The 21641-nt window shown below is 38.9% G+C and overlaps 1 protein-coding gene across 1 annotated transcript; it reads right to left on the bottom strand.

The window, feature by feature from the left end:
* Positions 1–197: 197 nt before the first annotated feature.
* Positions 198–19927, bottom strand: LOC125230663. Its single transcript, XM_048135894.1, has 10 exons — positions 19776–19927; positions 19069–19198; positions 16265–16369; positions 12922–13149; positions 9327–9421; positions 8196–8427; positions 5822–6963; positions 5218–5401; positions 3881–4101; positions 198–3282 (listed from the first exon to the last, which is right to left on the bottom strand). Exons 1-10 carry the CDS (start codon positions 19781–19783, stop codon positions 3114–3116), a joined length of 2514 nt encoding a protein of 837 aa, XP_047991851.1. The 5' UTR covers positions 19784–19927; the 3' UTR covers positions 198–3113.
* Between the last annotated feature and the right edge of the window lie 1714 nt (positions 19928–21641).

Genomic DNA, 21641 nt, shown 5'->3' with positions numbered 1-21641 from the left:
GTTTTGCTTAGATTACATTTTACAGTACCTAATTATTTTAACCTAGCCTGTGTTTCTATGGGATGGAAAGTAAACTAGCCCATTGAGTCATTTGTATTTAGTGTATTATTTATGATGTATATTATAATTCTATATTGTATTTTAATTATTAATTTCAGTAGTTTAGTGGGATATTTTCGATGTAATAACAAACAACATTCTCTATTGGGTTTTTATTAAAATCCTTAACAATTTCTATGTATAACTATAAGAAATTAATATTATATACGTGTCACATTGGCACTCCTTACAATGGCAACTTTTCAAATGTCTTTCCAAATCATATAAAAATATAATTTAAAAACAATAAAAAATAACAGTCAAGGTATTTTATTTAGGACGAAGCTTGGAATGAGAAAGCTAAAAAGGTATCAATGGGAGCTTTACAAGGATGTAGATCAACCCATTATCCTTTTTTGTTAATCGTTGACTGGACTAGCGTCAATCGCACTTAAATGTATGGTTTGTATAAATAAGCACTCATTTTGGCTGTTAAAATAGTACTAGCTTACAACAAAATAGTAAATATGCAAAGAATTACAGCTTTGGACGCGTTACATTTTGTACATTTCTTAAAACTAGGTAAAATAATAATTCATGTTGCCTCGAGACGAACCCGGAGACAGGATTTACAGAAGACAATAACCTACGATTTAGTCGCCTTGAGTGACGTACGCCATTCATTACGTGACTATCGGAAACTTGATGATTTGATCATGTAAATGTCGTTTTACCTTGTCGATGGACGCACACAGATGTCAGGAGATATCGTGGTCACGGCACCAAGTGAAAAAGGTGCTGGCTGGTTATCTAACCAGGGGCCCATTTCTCGAAGTTACAATTTACAAGCGGTTGTCAATGGCTAATATGACAAGTTGGAAAGAGACTTCCGCTTGTAACTTATAACTTTCAGTTTTGAGAAATGGGCCCCATATCTTCAAATATGTAAAATAACACAATCATCACAGATCAGACATACGAATTGGTTATCTCGTGGCAACGTGAATATGTCAAAATAATGTATAACTTGGAATGTCAAATAATACTGAATAACAAAAAACGTGGAATACAAAGTATAAATTAAAACCTTTACAATACTCTGATTGGATGGCAAGATTGAGCTCGCATAGATACCATTATCCTACTTGGCCAGAAACTTATAACTAATGGCAAGAATGAGATGAGCTGAAGAAAATTACAGTATTTCGTAATTTTCTAAACAAATTGAAGCGATGTTTTATGACATTTTGTTTTTTCTTAATTATTCTCACTGCAAAGCCTCAAATGGCAATGAAATTGTCATATAATAAGCAATAGTACCTACTTCTGGTAGTTCTTTAGTTTGGACTTCGTTAGACAGATAAGCTTCTTTGTAATAGGGAAGTAAGTATATTACTATTAATTGAAAACGTCCCTGAAGGATCCAGTCTTCGAACATTTTGGGAGCAGCTGCCATGCTTAAAAGTAAGTACAAAGTACTTAGTACCACTTTCATTACAGGAAGTAAGTATATCATACTGTATATATATATAGAAGATTTAGAACGAAAACTCATGAGCAGCACTATATGATATGTGGACAACCTGTATACAATTTTGTATTGGTCAGAAGTTCTGTAAAAAACAGTTCCAAAGAGTAAAAAGAAGTATTTTAGTCAAAAATAATCTTGACCAAAATATACTAAAAACTAATTAATATTTCCCATAACGCAAGTAGTCTAAGGGCCAGTTCCATCAACCACAGAGACATCAACATCACGCAGCAGAAGTCAATGGAATTCCATTCAAAAGAATTAGCGAATGCTAAATTTCGTAATAGATTGTTTGGTGCAACCGACCCTGTGTTAACCCATTGCTGCCAATATTGTTTGGTACGGAAAGTGAGAATATTCAAAGTATCTAACTGTGAACCGCGCGAGTGGCCCTAATAACAACAATAAAACATACTTATATCTAATATTGGCGAATAAAGCCTGGAATAGTACATAAATAAACTAGCAAATACATTTATGTATAATTAAAAATCTATGGCAAGACTATTTTAGATAAAAAATAAATATTTTGGCGTGACTGGACGAAGTGCTAAGCACGTGATCGCAAAATCAATTTTCTTTTCGATTTTGGAATACAGTGTAGTTATAAATAGCGAGTTCTACATAATAATAGTATAAAATAAGGAATAAGATTCCAACTAGACGTCTAACGATTACCTACTCCTAGACGGCATCAAAGATTGACTGCGTCACAAGCTTACACTAGAATAACGAAACAATATAGGTACGCGTTCTACGGGTGTATTCCACCTTTTCCCGATTGGTTTGAATGTCTTATGTGAAAATTCCTATCCCTGTCTACAGAGACAGGGATAGGTATATTTGAACACGCCTTTCTACATATTCATTAGTAAATTATCAGGTTTATAAGGATACCTACATAAATTATTAATATTGAACATAGCCGTTTCATGCCATTTAACTTCACATGAGCCTACTTTACAAGTTTACTCCTTACTTTTCCTAATACCGTCAAATTTTGACTCGACTACAGGAGGAATGTTTCTTCATGGGAATGAAAACTACCGCAAGTATTAGTACGCAACGTGCGTCGAGCGCCGTGTAAATTGACCCTAAAGCGGCCGAGCGGTTTCGAGGCGCCGCAAGTGGCACTTTATTGATAAATCGCCGGTTCAACGGCGTTCAAGTAATGCCTGAGAAACCTCAAATCAAGTATCTAGGTTGATAAGTTGTAGCCGTTTTGCGCCCGTAACGGAGTCGTAGCTAGGGGATCTAAAAGCGTCGCTAGAAGCACTCTTCTTTTAAACATTCAAGTCATTGTTCCGCGTTCAAGTAAAACTCTGGGAAATCTTCACTCGCCTAAACCTCACTATACCTAAGTATCCAGATTTATGTAACAGGAGCGGCACGGTCGCAGCGAAGGCGCCGGCGCGCGCGTAGCGGGGCAGCGGCGAGTGGATTCGAAGGCGCCGCTAGTGGCACTCTAGTATATCTTCGCCGTCCACACGGGCCACAATCGACTCGTGTTCAAGTAACTCTGGAGCCTCAGTTATAGCCAGGTTTATATGATAGTGGCGGCGTGGTCGCGGTGCAGACGGCGGCGCGCGCGCAACGCCGCGGCGGCGAGCGGGTCGGAGGGCGCGGGCGGGCCGGCGCCGCGCGCGCCGCTCTCCTGGTAGTAGATCTGCGCGCCGCCCATGGACACGCCGAGGACGCAGCTCTCGTCGCTCCTGAAAAAAAAAACGCATTCAAATTAGCCCCATAGTTGCTATGTCGAGTGCCGCCCGTGGCTCTTCGCCGAGGTCTAGAGTGATATATCGAGGTGACAGTTTTACTTCATCCTCATCCTCCTTGCGTTATCCCGGCATTTGCCCCGGCTCATGGGAGCCTGGGGTCCGCTTTGACGACTGATCCCAAGATTTGGCGTAGGCCCTAGTTTTAACGAAAGCGATTGCCACCTGACCTTCCGACCCGAAGGGTAAACTAGACCTTATTGAAATTAGTCCGGTTTCCTCACGATGTTTTCCTTCACCGAAAAGCGACTCGCAAATATCAAATGACATTTCGCACATAAATTCCGAAAAACTCATTGGTGCGAGTCGGGGTTCGAACCCGCGACCTCCGGAACGAAAGTCGCACGCACTTACCGCTAGGCTACCAGCGCTTCTTGACAGTTTTACTTGAGAACAATATTAAAGTATGTTTTAGGCGATCGGGTATACGTCTCATAGTGAGTATATTGAGCGCAGCCCGAGCTCCTTCCTTTGGGACCATCCCCCGGGCGGGGTCTAAAGTGGTAGTCTACATCGAGAGTGTCACGAGTCTTACCTTAGAATCATCTCCGACATATCAGGATCGGCGGCCAACTCGTGGTGTATGAGCCCCATAGTGGCTATATCGAGCGCAGCCCAAGGCCCTCCCTTTCTAACAGTCCCCCAGTCGGGGTCTAGAGTGAGATAGCTGTAATCGCTCGCGTCATCCGCGCCGGCACTGAGCGGCTCCATGCATTTCTGCTCGATGGGGCCGAGGGCGTTTAGAGACGTTTCCCACTGTAATTAAACAAGTTTTGTGACTGCTTAAAAAAACACAAATCAAAATATTTGTTAAAATAATTTGATTTGTTCCCATAGTTGCGTATAGATGGCAGCACCAGTCTCTCTAGCTATATCGTAAACCTGTAAAGGTTTCGTATAGGAGGTGCAAGCACCGACTGCTTGCCCTTAGAGTTGGTCAAAGACGCCTAGTCTTACAAAGATGACACATAGAAGAGAAATTTCGACGGCTTCCGCTGTGGCGAGGTGGCCTAGGGGTTCATGGCGTTAGCCCGGATTGCTAAAGACGCCGGTTCGAATCCGGCCTTCACCACTGGTGGTGCTCGTCATTTTTTCTTTAATATATGACATCTTATTTCGATTTTTAAACAAGTTTTGTTTATAATATTGTCCTCGGTTACCGCGATAGTTACTCATGAAATAAAACTATGGAAACGGACCACCCGTCACCCGGTCACCCGTTGACCACGAACGCTGTAAAGAGTTCGAAACGTCGGGATGTATTTTAAATTCATTATATGCGATTTAATCCGTTTCCATAGTTTTATTTCAAGTTTTGTTTATTAAGAGAGCAATAGTTACCGATTAATAAGTATACGTAATACTAAAATTGACTCACAAACGAAAAAGGGTTAAAATAGTTCCTAGAAAGAGCCTCAAAAAGTTTCAGTCCATAAGAAAAACACGAAATAAAACTGAACTAACGTCCGCTAAGAACGCGGACGGTAGGAGAGTTGTAAGTTACAGTAGTTTGTAGGAGGTAGGGCATAGCGAATGATATTCCGCTTTGTGTGGTAGCTGTGCTGTACAGCGGATATCGTCTCGCTCGAATCTAGAGCAGAGCCCAACTGCGGTAGTACCTACTTGTTCCGTCTATTGTCCTTTGAGTCGTCGGCAACCCGAACCCTCCTTAGAACTTGTACACTCCTTTTTGCTGTGTACTTAACACAGCAAAAGGGAATGTACCTACTAGTTTCTAATGGGGTGGCAACGCGCATGTGACACTGTTTGAGTTGCAGGCGTCCATAGGTTACGGTGACCGCTTTACATCAGGCGGGCCGTATGCTTGTTTTCCACCGACGTAGTATAAAAAAAACAGTAATAATGTCTTACGAGAGAGTTGATGACGTCACTGTCGCCAGCCGCGCTGGCGTCCACTAGCGCCAAGAGCGCCATATTGTGCAGTCCGCTCACGAAGAGACCGCACTTGACGGCGTGCTGCGTGTAGGAGGGCAGGAGTTCCAAGTCTGAATCGGAATCGTAGTCCGATTCTGAGTCTTGGTGTTGGGTTTTTGGTCTAAAACAGAAAATGGTTAGTCGTTAACTGGTGTGACGCAATCTTTGCTCTTTTATACGGACTACTTATTTACCTATCTCTTTTTATCAATTTTAATTGATGATAATCCATGCAATGAAACTATATTATATACTAGCTTTTGCCAGCGGCTTCGCTCGCGTTAGAAAGAGACAAATAGTAGCCTATGTCACTCTCCATCCCTTCAATTATCTCTACTTAAAAAAATCACGTCAATTTGTCGCTCCGTTTTGTCGTGAAAGACGGACAAACAAACAGACACACTTTCCCATTTATAAGTTTTATGAAATCAACCACAACACAAACTCTAAAACATGGAGAATAGAGGTAAGGAGGAAAAGTACCATTTATAATATGGATTATGCTCTATTATCTTCATAGTAATGTATGATAAGAACATACCTGTCACTGAACGTGATTTGCCGTTCCGCCGCCGGAGTGAACTCTCTCAGCTCAAGCGGCGTCATCACTCGACTGCTATACCCACTCGACTTGTCCGAAAACGCCAAGTGACTTAGCTTCTCCATCAACGGCGTTAGTTGCACCCCACTTAGCTTCTTCTTAAAGCTAGCCGACGAATCCGAACCGATCTGAGAATCTGAACTTTCTGATAAAGATTTTAGAGGCAGTGATAACGATTTTCGCCTAGACTGATCAACGGTTTTAGAGTCTTTAGGGATTTTCTTTGGCGTCCGCTGAGGCGATTTCGTCAACTCCGAATCGAAGCCTTCAAATTTTTCCTGCTCACATACCTTCATGTTATAAGTGAACATGTTGTCTTCTTTGGACAAATCCTGTTTCATACTAGCGTAATGCTGTTCTAGATATTGGTTAAACAGGGACTCTGATATCTCGATCCCGTCATTTCTGAATACAGGGAAGGAGGGATCGTTTATAGTCATTGTGCTGACGCTTTTCTGCATTTGATCAGGCGACATATCATCGTGTAAAGGGACGTGTGATCTTTTTAACTTGAACTTGGCTGTGGCTCTGTTGGTCACGTTTTTAAAGGTTTCCTGTATGTCTATAACGCTCGCCATTTTCCGGATAGGCTCAGGTTTGTTTATATAATGGTCAGCGATGCAGTTTATGTCTAAGACAATTTTGTTATCCCTCTTTTCATTTTCGATGACTTTGGCACAGTTTTCTATGTTCTTTAGGACATCGGGTTCGGTTTCAAGTTTTTCTTTCTGCGGGTCGGGGTTTTGGCAAATAGAAAGCATGTTGCCATGGAGTCTTTTATACTCTAGCATGGGTGTGGAGCATACACTCGTTTGTCCTGTGAAGACTTTTTCGTTTTCCTTGGATTCTTCGTCGACGGATATTTGAGTTTTGAAGCTAAGTGAGAGTTTATTGGGCCTGGGCCTCGGTTTGTTTGTGAAGGGGACGACGTCGGGCATGGCGGGGGGCGGGGGCTCGTGCGGCGCGCGAGCGGGAGGGGAGATCATCGTGTGGTCCTCTTCTGGCACGGCGGTGAACAGGAGCGACTTGTCCCGCTTCATGCCGGTTGGGAAGTCGCGCTTGTCGCGTTCCGCTTCTTGGTTCTGCAAATAATAGTAACGGTCATTTGAAAATGAATTCCGTGATCGCCTAGAGCGGCACTAGTGTTTCTATCTTATTGCCTTGGGCCTTGACAGGTGTCATTCATTCACTTTGTTGTCCCTTCGAACGAATCCCGTCTGCGCCCCTACCTGCAATCGTCGAGCAGCGCAGGACCACGTGCAACCGCGGCTCGGCGGCACTCGCCACTGTGCGACATGATCAATTTGTTAAACGGCCTTTTGAGTAACGACCTACAATTTTTTATGATACATGGACTACACTCGCGTCCAGGTGCCTTGCTTACTGTGAGAGGGTGAATGAATCTTATACTTTTAAACGAGCAATTCTTGTATATTTATTTATTTATATATTTATTTACACTGACGATCTCGGAAACCGCTCTAACGATTTCGCTGAAATTTGTTATGTGGGGGTTTTTGGGGGTGAAAAATCGGTCTAACTTATCCTTAGGTCCCGGAAAACGCGAATTTTCGAGTTTTCATGCGTTTTTCTTCGCGCGCCATCTCGTGTGCAGTAGTTGTACTGTTAAGACAGAATTCTTTCGGTCGATGTAAGTACTATTTATTGCAAACACTAGATGGCGACACAGGTCAAGGCTAAAACGAATAGAAAAATACACTATTTGAGTTTTTGTGGCGAAATGCGCGCCATCTCGTGTGGAGTAGTTGTGTTGTTAAGGCTGAGAATTCTTTCGCTCGATGTAGGTACTATTCATTTTTGAACTAGATGGCGACATATGTCAAGGATACGAAACAGAACCGAGCGAAGCTCGGTTGCCCAGATATTGAATAAATGAAGAGTTGAAGTTGAGTTGTCTACCCGTGACCACGGACGTAATGTCATGTCCGAAACGTCAGGTTAAATATAAAACGTAAGTTTTACGCGATTAAGTCCCGTTTTAATTTAATAATATGAGTGAAGATCGTGTTAGTTTAAATCAATATATTGAAGAGTTGAAGTTCTTAAATTCCTACACCGTTACGTGAGTATTAGTGTGTACTATTTAAAATAAATGTAATGCAGGTGTAAACCGTTCTTGTAAATAAATAACTAAATAAATTATATTTTTGTCTCCTCATTTTGGTTGAATTTCTATATTTTCTCCGCATGCTTCTCGGTATTATATCCACGTTTTGAGAGACATATACCTATCACTACTCTCCACACGCTTACAGACAGTCTAGAGCCTTTACTAGAAAGTATCAAAACTTACCTTTTTAAACCTGGCAATCATCTCCTCCCCATTATGGCTAAATTCTTGCATCTTCTCTGCTTGTTTCTTAAGACTACTGTACATCTTCTTAGCGACATAGACAACTAGTAGCTGAGCGCCGAGTGGCAGTGGAGTTTCTGTTTCAAGAGTCTCTGCGGGTGACTTTATCCGGTACGGGTCCACTACTGTTAGGTATGACGTGAGACTTGGAGGTAGGAGTGTTGCGACGATTCTGTGGAATAAACGAAGTTTTTTTTTTAATCAGGACTTAATCGCGTATGACTACATATTAAACTGACTTCCAACGTTTCAGGGACGGCGCTGTCCCCGTGGTTTCGGAGTCTTCTCCGATGTAGTCATACGCAATATAAGTCTCGATTTAAAATATAATAACTACTTATGATTAATTATACATATTAACGATCCCTGAATAAAAATTCATTCACCACTGTGAACAACTTAAGTCAATTAACATTGCTTTCAATTTACGATCAAATATGCTATCAGTCGCGGAGGCAATTATATGATTCGGAAGGGTATTATATATCTTAACACCGAGGACAGCGAGTGATTTTCGAGCCTTAGCGAGTCTACGGCGCGGGACTAGTAGCAGGTGTGCTCCCCGGGTATTCCTACCATGAGACTGACCGCGCGTCATGTATTTATTCAGGTTCGACCTGACATATTCACAGGCCATCCATATGAAAATACAAGGCAGGTAACTAATATAAACCTTAATCAACAGGACAATTGCTTCGACAGCGTCCGTCAGTTAGCCACTTTAGTTATTGGCGTGGTGGGCACACGACTACTTTAGTGGTTCTTGGCGTTGAAGGGGTCGAAATCCCCAGTTCAGATAGGTACCTATTTAATCATCTGAGTATGGTCAACTTGAATCCAAAGCCACTTAAGAACCCTGTCTTACTGACACCGTGATTTATTTGAAATAGAAGTCACTTCGACGTTGACTATGAAAAGGTTCTACAGTGACCTGTGATTCTAAAGGCTGTCGTCTACTAGGCAGCATTCATCCATTAACGACGCGGCGAATCGAACTCACCGTTGATAGTAAATGTATGGAGGACTCGAATCCGCGAAAGTGGACGCCAGTCTGAAAAGCAAGCTCCTTACTTGTTATTGTAAAGAACGACGCCACCCAGTACGCCGCGGTTGCGACGGCACTGCTCCAGGATCTGCATGGATTCCAAATATACTGCCGTAGCACTCTGTAAAAACACAAACAGACGAATAAAACCTAAAATAAGTACCTAAGCTTAGAATAAGTATGTAAAATATTTTAATGTTACAAATATCAATTGTGCAAATAATTGTATTTAAAATGTATGTGATATATAATATGAACTATTATGAATAAATATATGAATATGAATATATTATCAGTAGGGAAGTAAAAAAAGTATCCATATTATAAATAATTAAAAATGTGAACCCTAAAAACTAGAAAATGGCTGGGCCGGTTTTGGTAGAAAATGTCTAAGAACCATCGCAGGAAAACCCGCTTTCAAATAACAAAACCGTATACAAATCGGTACACCCGGTTAGCAGCCACAAACAGACATAATGTAGCCCATACAACCATTTCAGTCGCAAAATCTTCAAATCAGTAACTAACTGTCAAATGTGACATAACGCGTGGTAACGTCGTGCAAACAATGCGACCGTATTGATACAATAACAAAATGTAGTCGTCGTGAGCACTCGTTACGGTAACAAAATGTGTACGAATTTGTGGCTGTCAATGTCACTGTCAGAATGACTTTTAACGACACTTTATTAGTCGACGTTTGCACACATAACGGTAACAACATGTGGACGAATTTGTGGCTGTCATTGTCACTGTCAGAACGGTTTCTGACAGTGACATTGACAGAATTTGTACACACATGTGTAGGTCTGATTACCGAACTGCTCCTAAACCACTGTATCCGCAAATGACAATCTGAAATACGAAGGTTTCTCAAACTGTCTTGTGAAGTTGTGGACTGGTTGCTTTGAATCATTTAAATATGAGCGAATTAAATAATAATAAACGACGACGACCATTTAAGCACTCTTTGACATTTTATAGAAATGTGGGAAAGTTAAGAAAAGTGCAGAATGATAATACAAATAGATAAGCACTTTATAGTTACTTAATGTATTAAATATATAATTTTTAATTCTTATTGATAAAAATGAAGTGTAGTGTTGCTTTACATAATAAAAGTAGGAATCAAATGAAATAGAGTACCTATTTACTGTGATATTAATAGAATTTCTGTTGCGCAATGATAGTTTTTTTCAGTACAGATGCTGCTTTTTTTAACGCAGTAGTGCGAGCAAATCAAGCAATGATTCATTTCTTGTCTGGTCGAAACTCTTAGCTTAGATTTAGGTACTGAAAATCGTCGTACGATACACGTGCGAAAAGGACATTCACAACTCGTGTCGATTTAAAACACTCCCTTCGATCGTGTATTAATTTATCGCTATTCGTATCGATTTTCCTCTTTTCCGCACTCGTATCTACAAGTATTTTGTTTGGGTTACAAAAAAAAAACACATTATTTACTCTACTACGTTTTATTTATGTCTCTTTAACATTACAAATTTGTAGATGTATAGATAAGTCCTATACAAAAATCTTGACAAAAGAAGTACAGATCGCTGAAATGAATGTTGATAGTAATATTAATGAAGACTACTTCAACAAGTGTCAATTGTGAAATGCCACAAAATACTAGTTGCTCTATAGAAGACCATAATAATATGATCCCCGATCCTTTACAACCCAGCAGCTCGGTACGCACGTTACAATTTTTTTTAATCTTCTTTAGTAAGGACAACTGAGTACGACGGCATATTTAATTGTTTATAAAGTTTGAGGATACCTGGAAAAAATGAATTTATTAGCCATTTTGAAAATCCAATAAATATTCACTGCTTTCGGTCACGCGTGTACGCTGCGACCATTTTGCGACCGTTTGTCGACCGTCTGGTGACCGTTTGGCGACTGTTTTTTACATGGAATATTACCGTCTTAATCCATATTTTAACAACTTTATTGGTTTTCTAGGCATTATTTTTATTATTTCAGTATAGTATATGCACCGGAGCACTAAAACTTCACCAATCAATATACATAACACACAAACACCGAGTAGTCAATAATATTATTACTGGTTAAACTGAGGTAAATTGATGGCGCGTTGATAAATTTAGACTTATTTTATGAAATCACTCGAGCAATTTAATTGGCCATGGTAATTAGCCCACATTATATTACAAATGCAAACAATATTTATCTTTAACAAATTCTTACGCCATTACATTTTAATGTCAAATGATTTTATTTCTTTTTTACTTTGACGTCTCTGACAGTCGCCATTTGAAAAGAATGAAATGAACGAATGATTTTGGGAAAGTAGTCGCCAAACGGTAACAATGTGTGCACGCGTAGTGCACACTTCTGTCACTTTTGTGACCATTTGTGCCTGTTACCAATCGTCCCCATTTGGGTCGCCGCGACTAAACGTCGACCGTACTGCGACTAAGCATTGAGACCCGAAGACCTGTGTGTACACAAAATAGGAGGATTTGCGTAGGAACGGCGACCGATTATGGTTATATGGGAGCGGTTAAACTTATAACACCCCTCTTTTTGCGTTGGAGGTTAAAAAAACAAAAGACACGAGATATAAAAAGATTATCCAGAATCAAAAAAAGTAGGTAACATAATATTTCCACCCTCTTCGCAAACACGTCACGTTGGTCGCCGGCGCCGGCCGGCAAAACAAACAAATACCTACTCCACGCGCTATCTTATCTCTGTCTACGATAATTCTGTATTTATTTTGTAATATTATTTGCTTCTGTTGATCGCGTCATTGCCAGACATTAGGAGAAAGTAATACCTTTCTCAGCGGTGATTCGTTAAACTGATATTGATTGCGGAAATTATAATAATAATAATAATATTTCAGCCTACAAACGCCTCTTACGTGTGGGAGAATTCGAACCATAAGTCCCCAAATTAGTCCAGTGCGAATTGCAAACCATCACTAAAACAAGCGATTTCTTTTATTTACCTTCATTGATTGCACAAAATACCTTACAGTTTGAAACAGTTGTTACTTAAAGCCAAATACATATATAACTACGTATAGACAGATAAAGTCTAAGAAAAAAACGTACATACAGAAAAAGGTACGGTGGCCTAGATGGCATTACACCTTTGGGAGACGCTCCGCTAGATGGCGCTAATATTAATATTTGACATTTTAAAACATATCAAGCTAAGAATATGGGCCAAATTGTCAAAACTGCGGTTCAAAAGTTTTAAGCCTGTGTCAAGAGATGGCAGTCTATGCACTGTGATTACACATTTTACTTCGACAATAACTCTCTATAATACTCTATCCTAGTGATGTGCCGACGGAAAGTTTCCAAAATTCTGAAATTTTCACATAGGAAAACTTCGGAAACTTTCCATACTTTGTATGGACATTTGTATGGATGGAAACTTTCTATTTCATAAATCTAAATTCCCTTTATTTTTCGTGAAAGTTTCGTGAATTTTTCAAGAAATTTAAGATTTTTTTGGAAAGTTTCCGCAACCTGCACATCACTACTCTATCCTCTTTGCTTAAAACATAATGAAGAAGACAATTTTGACAAACCGCTAAAATTATGTGTCGAAAGACAGCATCACAGTTACAGCACTTACTTTTGGTAGGCTAAGCATCGGCACCCTCTGAAAAATGTGACATCCATATTGAAGCACGGGCAAGTATGTCTCAAAGATCTGGTACAGCTTCTCAGCTAACCGCTTTTGGTCTTCCATCTGTAGGGCTAAAGCTTGCAGGTCCCCGTGGTACACTTTGATCATGGACGTGAGGAGAGACGCGCGGTTCTTGAGCACCCAGTCGGGGATGTTGCGGTCGCTGCCTATGGCCTGGGGAAGAACTTACTGATTAGACTAAACTGATAAAGTAAGAAGAACATTAAGTTTTTTCTTCTCAATACATAATTTGATGATGTACGAGTAAAACATGCATAGGAGGAAAGAGTCATTGATTGAAGAAAAATTGTTGCCATGATTACTTCAAAAATTGAAAAAATATGGCGTTTTACGGAGCTATACGTGTACAGTGCCATCATTTATCAAATTTGAAGTTAAACTCTTGGGTTTTCTTTACCTGCACTTCTACTCGAAACTTGTTCGGTTAATCTTCGGTAGACAGAAATTATAAAGGTGTAAATAAATAATTTTAATGTATGTACACAACATGTACACATGTACACAGACACTTACATGAACGTACTTATAATAAAGCGTTGCACAAACTTTTATAAAAGGTTCTGGCAGAATATCAGCGATGTGGCTTGCCATGGGCTTGCCGCATCATCATGCTGAGCCAGCGCCAATTCTCTGCCACGACACATGGTCGTATCATTATTAGTTTAGATTTTTTAGAATAGATTGTTTTTTCTTAATTTTAAGTTGCATGTACTTAATTGTTTTGTAATTTAAACCATGTATGTTGTGGAAATGAATAAAGTTTTTATCTATCTATCTATGTAGGTCATATTTTTATTCAAAGCCACATTACGACATACTCCAGTACAGTTCAATAAACCAAAATTAGAGGTGCGTTTGGTTACGTATCGTCTTAGTATGGATTATTAGATATTTCGTCACAACGATATCGATATCACCTATGTACCTACTAGCCTACAACACAATATGTAGCACAACCTGGATAAAACCACAACCACCTCCTAATGGCGCCTGAGGCCGATTGAAACTTGTACCACAGAATATAATTATAATAGTACAAGTACAGAAGGCCCACTGCTTTGATGTTCACGAAATACCGCCTTTTTAAATGCCTACAAAATTTTTACAAAGAAACCAGCCGCACGTGCGCAGCGTCGGATGATAGGGTTGCCTATGGATTAAAACGAATTAATTACTCAGATAAAATTTTATACTATTATATTTAAGTCTTGGGTACTTTCTAGGTATATATACAGTATTTTGGTTTAAGTTCCAACATCACAAGCCTTAGATATTGAACTTTTCCGTGGGACTTAATCAATAGTAGATCTGTGTAAGAATGTCCTATGGTACATATTTTATTCATGATGTCTATTTAACTTAGCATTGTTAGCCATTCCACACGCGGACATCGCATATGAACCTTAAAAAAAAACTCGCGACGTAAAATAACAATAGAAAGTGCGAACGTGCGTTCCGTGAGAACGCGCGCCACCCCTGATTAGGCCGCGAACTCGCGCCGCCGGCATGTACTTGTAGCACGGCGATAGAATTGCGGAGTGAGCCGCCCCTGCTTGTACTGTTTAATAATTAGCCGAAATTTTGACTTACAGCTCTTGAAGGTAAGTAAGTAGTAAGATTGTTTTAAAGAAAAAATATGTGACGATAAAATGTAAACGTTATGCATTATCATTAACTTGGTCTATTTAGGTATGGATACCTACGTATAGATACGTACAATGAATTTGTGTCAAATTAACAAGCAACGGTTATTTCCGTAAATCTAATAATGTAGTTCAATAAATATGAGTCATATTTTCTGAGAGTAAGTACATATTTGTATCACTTGCCTAAATTACCTAGGTAGATCCTCTACATACTACTAACTGAGATGCACCCGGTTATCTCAAAAATAAATATCTGTAACCTTTTTTATTTGTTATCTACGTTATCGTCATTTGTAATCTAAACTAAAATATTACGAATCAACATATAAAAAATAAATTAAACGTGTAAGACCGGGTTGCTCACGTACACTCAAGGACTTTAATGTTGAGCCATTTAGATGCCACAATAATTTTGTTATTATATAGTTAAGCTATGGCGTGTTCAGTATAAAATGAGCTAGAAGTGGATTAACAAAGTCCGTGACCGTACATACCCGAAGATTGCTCGACATGTATCGTTTCTATACCGAGGAGCATTTTCAATCAATCACTACCTATCACCAATCTTGGTGTCAGTGTCTCACGGAAGTTTTAAAACAGAATGTAGTGTCTCACGGAAGCCCAATGTCACATAGGTGGTCGTACTGGTAATAACTTATGTAAACACGTCATGTCACGTCCCCAGCAGTAAGGCGGGGGTTATCTACACCTATAACCATAAATCTTTACGACAGCCTATGATTACTTAACCATTTAAACGCCAGCTCTATCGCACTGCAGACATTATGAACCTTGTAGAAAAACACACTAAGGTTGATAAGGTGTCGTCAGATGATACTGGAGGTCAAAGAAAGTGCCTATGACCGTTGGTAGAGTTTAGTTCCTTGGGATAAGGTGTCGAATGGCTAGTTTCGATGTCGAATGGTTAGCTATGTTTACGGAATGATGGAAAAGTGGAGGAGTGAATGACGTCAATAAACTACTTTCATTTGCGATTATGACGATTAGCTTCTGTTGTGATTAGTTAAATATCAATAATGATAATGATGCAACTTAAGTTTAAACTTACAGATATGTAAGTATTTAAATCGAATCATGGGCAATTTATACTTAGTTATTTTGTTTGAGTTTTTTTAATAGAGTACGAGTACTAATTTCCTATTTCTGATTACGAAACTTCACTATATCAGTCGAGTCGAGAGACTGTAGGGCTGGACTGGACTGGGGGCTTTCTGATTTTACCTCCTGTATAGGGTTATTTTGGCTAGGTATCTAATATAACCTCTGGCACATCTCGGACACTGGCGATCAAATATATGAAAGAGGCGCGTTCCTAGCACACATTCTATGCTCGTGTAGGTGAACGCGTACTATGCTTGTATGAGTATGAGTGAGATATGAATGACAGGTCGACTGTTCGCGTTTTTGACGGTAACTGTGACGTAACCGAGAGGGGGTGGGCGGCACTGTCATCGGGGAGCGGGAGTGACCATACTGTACGATAGTACTCTTTATTACTGTGCATCTGGGGTACATGGTCCAGTAGGTACATGTAAGGTTAATGAGTTAAGCTAAATGGCCGTCGGTTCTGCAAGCAATGATATTTAATAGACAAGACTTACCAGAATATATCTGCCGTACTCCCTGATGATGAACTTGCCGCTCTGAAGAGTGATGGCGGTTGGCTGGGAGAACAGCGACTTGACGCAGTGTGCTGCGCCTACCACCTGCAAAATATAGCTGTTAGGTACCTATGTATGTGGAAAGGAGGTGTGCAGCAGGGCTAGCACATAATTAGCGCGAGATTATCTCGCCACGACATAGACTACAGGCGCTGCTCCCACCAAATGCGAGTACACTGAGAGAAAAAAACAACCAGTTTTCATGTTCGTTCAACAAGTTTTTTGGTTAAAATAGCGCTTACGTGCTCTTTCGTTCAAACAACAAGTTATATTTTGTTAAGTAGAACTAGTACATTCTACAAGTTACTTGTCATTTGAATCAACAAGGCGATTTTATAAAAAGCAACATGACACATGTTGTTTTAAACATAAATAATTAAATATGTTTGGCTGATTAAATCAAATATCTTTTAACAAGTTTGATCTTGTTGTTTGTACAAATTCGACTTGTATCATCAATATTGTGATTTATTCCGTTTACTAAAATACTTTTGTTTCAAACGGATAAACCCGCAACAAGTTGAACTTGTCAAATTGAGTGTAAGCGAGTAGCTATCGGCGATAGAAACGAACAAATAAAAGAGAGCAATGAACTATAAATCGCTCACTCTCTTTTGTGTGAGCGTACGTGTAAGGTCGGGTTCGGTCAGGATATCATCAACGTGGCTAGTTTGGTGGGCCATGTAACTGATCAGTGGTAACTTAAGTTTTTTTTAATAAGGTCGATAATTCACCAGTTATCACTTTTATAACTGTTTTATATATAAGTTGGTCGATAATCTACGAACAGTATGAATGAAGTTACCGGTTCTGGCAGAATGCAAATTTTGTCTTGGGCGAATATTTGGTTTTGTGCAAAAATTTGCCGAAACTATAAACCTTGCGGTAACTGTATTGCCGGTATAGCGTCTGAAGAAATTACGTTTCGATTTGGTTGATGGTTTGGTTCCAGCCCGAAGTATGGAGCTCAGTAATCCCGAAGTGCATTTTAACATGGTAACATTTATTACGAATATCGCTCATTACTTAATGTGGCTTTTGTCGTCGAAGACAAGTCCTTTATGCTTCGTGTACAATAGAGACCGTACTCTCAGTATTTCTACAGGAAAAGAACTTTAGATAAAGTGGTCACAGTTAAAGTAAAAGGACCCTTCTGTTATGTTATAGAAATAAGTGAGCACTAGCAACGCACCTATATATTTACACTACAGATGGCGGTATTTTATCGCACTAATGAGAGAAGCGGTTCACTACGTGTCTATGTTGAAACTTCAAAGGGCCATATACATATATAATGATACAGTTATACAGTTATGTACTGAAAAACGTCGTACGATACACGTGCGAAGAGGGAATTCGTAACTCGTGTTGATTTAAAACACTGCCTTCGGTCGTGTTTTAATTTATCGCCACTCGTTTCGCCGTTAAAAGTAAGTTTGGCGAAAAGATCAGAAACTGTACAATGTACCTACATATAGTTATCTTCGTTTTCAATAAATTAATAAAAAAAAGAATACCCTATTTTCCGCACTCGTAACGTAATATACTATTTTGGAATCGCCTATGTGGATTTAAACATACATACATACAATCACGCCTGTATCCCATGAAGGGGTAGGCAGAGCACATGAAACTACTCAAGTTTCAGTGCCACTCTTGGCAAATAAGGGGTTGATAGAAAACGAAACTGTGACAATGTGACATTGCAGTGACAGGTTGCCAGCCTCTCGCCTACGCCACAATTTAACCCATATCCCACAGTCGCCTTCTACGACACCCACGGGAAGAAAGGGGGTGGTGAAATTCTTAACCCGTCACCACACGGTCGGTGGATTTAAAAATGGTAAAAATATCCTAAAGTATTAAAAAATGAATGGAATTATAATATGCATGTTTACGTAATAGAGCCAAGGCTACTCAGAAAGCATTAGTGTGTTTTGATATTTAAAATTGTGTAATCATATCACAGACATAGTTAATTTTGTCCGAACAGGTTTTGGATAATCAATGCATGGACTTGTTTTGTGGCATTTTTAAGATCTCCACGAACATGGGAAGTGAGACTTTCTAAAAATCAGCATTTTTAGAATCAATGTTTATAACTGTTGTGTTGCTTTAGAGAAGGGAAATAAGCATGCGGAAACCACAGTTCGTACAGTTACAGTCGAGTTCATAAATATGTGTACATTTCTTCACCTTATTGCATAGAGTTAAGGTGAAGAAATGTACACATATTTATGAACTCGACGGTACCTACAATCGACAAAATAAAACGGAGTCGGAAATTTTTACGGTCTTCTTTTTACTATTGTAGGCGACTGTAGTAAACAGTTTTTCAGATGTACAATACACCATTCTATACTTGCCACTCTTGCCAGCCTCTTCGTCAAAAGAAAAATAATGTGTGGAGTAAATCCAAGCAGTGCGGGCCCATTGTATTGTAATGTAATTTTTTTAGTTTTAAGATAGTTTTTTCTAAGACAGTGCTACGCCCTTGCAGGGTGACCATGTACCTAATCTATGTTATGTAACACCTCTTGTAACCATGGTTTTGCATGAAATAAATGAAATGAAATGAAAAAAGCATTCAGGGTAAAGCGGGATATAAATTTTCTCTACTTTTTTTACATTTGCTTTTTGTTGTTGGATGTTGTGAATGTTAATGGGTATGGGAGTATGAAAATAATTGCTTACCATCAAGCGATTTGCATTGTGCATCATAGAAACAATAAAACAGTTCTTACCTGTCCAGCTAAGGCATGCCGCTGTGTGTCGGACACCCAGCCAGGATGGAAGTACAGAACAGCATTGATAGGGTCGTCCTCCTCCGTAACACAGCATTGTGTGTCGTACACAAACACTATCATCATTTCCCTGTTATAAAGAATAGAGAAAAAAAACATTAATGTGTCCTAAAGTTGGAAGATTGAAACACAAATTGTTTCAGTTTTACAAAGAGTGATCTTATGATTTTATGATGCATGACAATTTCTAAAAAACTCAGTAATATGCGAGTGAATTACATAATTCTCCTGATTATTTTTAATGCAATGGATGCTTTGGTTATTACATGTACAAATAATGTTACATACAAACAACATAAATGGCAAAGCCTGGAAGTGGCCTTTACTCTATCAGGGACCACGAATAATTTAAACAATTAAAAGACTATGAAAAGAAAAGTAAATAAATAATAATAATAATAAACATTTACATTACAGTACAAATTTTTGTCATAACAGACGCGAAACAACAAGAATGTTAACGAATATTGCATTTTTATACTTATAATAAATAACAATAAGTATCGTAAATAATGACTGCATTATGTATGCATGAATTTTACTGCAAGTATACGGATACGGGATCAATTGTTCGCGAAGGTATACACGATATAGCATGGTACGATAATCTTATTAGATCTGTTTTATAAAATTTATTATCTACTTACTTGGCCATCTTGCTTGTAAATTTCGACTCCGTTTATAAATAGTGTCCTTTTTTACATTGGATTTATTAAAATTCACTTATTGTAAACTGTACAGAGTAAAATTATTGTACACGATTATATTTCACATGATTTCTTTCATTACTTCAGCGATCGACCGCTTTGCAAACACTGACATATTGGATTAATTTGACAACTTTTGACAGCTGTGACAAGGTAAAATGTCCGTATTGTACTATAATATTTCCTTCTTGTGGTATCAAACAAGTACATTATTTCAGGATGCAATTCGGACCGGTCGTCTCACACTATTTAAGTTATAGTTTTGCACGCGACAAGTAAGATGAGCTTACAGCGCCATCTTGTAGCGACTAGCTGAGTACACTGGAAATAGTCTATGCATGTGCTGCCATCTACTGGTGAGTAGAATAGTAAGAACTTTTTTTTCTTTAATATTTTAATGGCTTTTGCGTCTCTTTTCATTTATTATTAGTTGGCAGTACCAACTTCTGAAGTCGCATTTTGTACAAAAAGTTTTTATTGATATGAAATATTACGCGTCTTAAAATATTCCGTAGGTATTCCAAAAGGAAGAGTTTCCGTAAAGGTTTCTGACCAATTTATTACTGAGGTGAGGTCAATAATTATTTGTTATTCAAATAGTTTAAATTTTTTCTACGTTTTAAGGAATAATTTTGGATATTACAAACAGTAGAACCCTGTCGTATTGACACCGTGCTTTATTAGCTTCAGCAGTCACTTTGACTTTTACTGTGAAAGGGTTCTACAGTCTCCTAGGATTCAGATTGGTTGACTGTACCTACATTGTATAGTCAAGTGCAAAAATACGAAACATCTGTACCATAGATTCGTCGACGTAACAAACTGTATGTAAGTAGAGGTACCTATTCGTTAACGCCTTCTGTTTATTGTACACGTATCTAATCGTGTGATGTACAGAGAAAAGACTTTCATTCATTCGGTATGCCACTCAGGAGCGTTATTGTTAGCAAGGAGATTGCTGAGTCACTAGTGTAGGTAGGCGTATCCTAAGGCTTTGCACACCCAGTTCATTTATAACAAACACTTTTATGATAAACTAGCTTTTGCCCGCGGCTTCGCTCGCGTTAGAAAGAGACAAAAAGTAGCCTATGTAACTCTCCATCCCTTCAACTATCTCCACTTAAAAAATCACGACGATTCGTCGCTCCGTTTTGCCGTACGGACAAACATACACACACACTTTCCCATCAAAATATATATAACAGCGTAACAGCCAGTGATCCCGCCGAGGTGTGTAACTTATTTTCTGAATATTTCCAATCTGTTTTCACTTCGTCTACTATTCCCCCTGACCTAGATCTTAACGAATTAAGAAGCAGCCCGTCCAATGTTCACATTAATGACGTTCATATACCAATCCATCTTGTCAAACTTGCTCTGAAAACAGTGGATACATCAAAAGGCTCAGGATCCGATAATATCCCTCCAATTTTCATTAAAAATATTGCTGATAACATTTCACAACCTCTCTATCAAATTTTTAACAGTTGCCTTAAAGAAGGCACATTTCCTGACATTTGGAAAATTGCAAGAGTTGTACCTGTCCACAAAGGAGGTTCCAAGAGAGATGTAAAAAATTATAGGCCTATTTCCCTCCTTCCTATTTTATCTAAACTTTTCGAAAAACTGGTTCACGATGCTCTGTATCCAAGTTTACACAACATTATCCTACCGCAACAACACGGTTTTGTCAAGAAAAGATCTACAACGACTAATTTAATCATTTACACCTCTTACCTTTTCAGAAGTATAGACCTGAATTCACGCATTGATAGTGTATATACAGACTTCTGTAAAGCATTTGAT

The sequence above is a fragment of the Leguminivora glycinivorella genome, chromosome 10, assembly GCF_023078275.1.
Source record: "Leguminivora glycinivorella isolate SPB_JAAS2020 chromosome 10, LegGlyc_1.1, whole genome shotgun sequence".
NCBI lineage: Eukaryota > Metazoa > Arthropoda > Insecta > Lepidoptera > Tortricidae > Leguminivora > Leguminivora glycinivorella.
The sequence above is the reverse complement of the archived record's forward strand: the minus strand, read 5'-3'. Positions and strand labels throughout refer to the sequence as shown.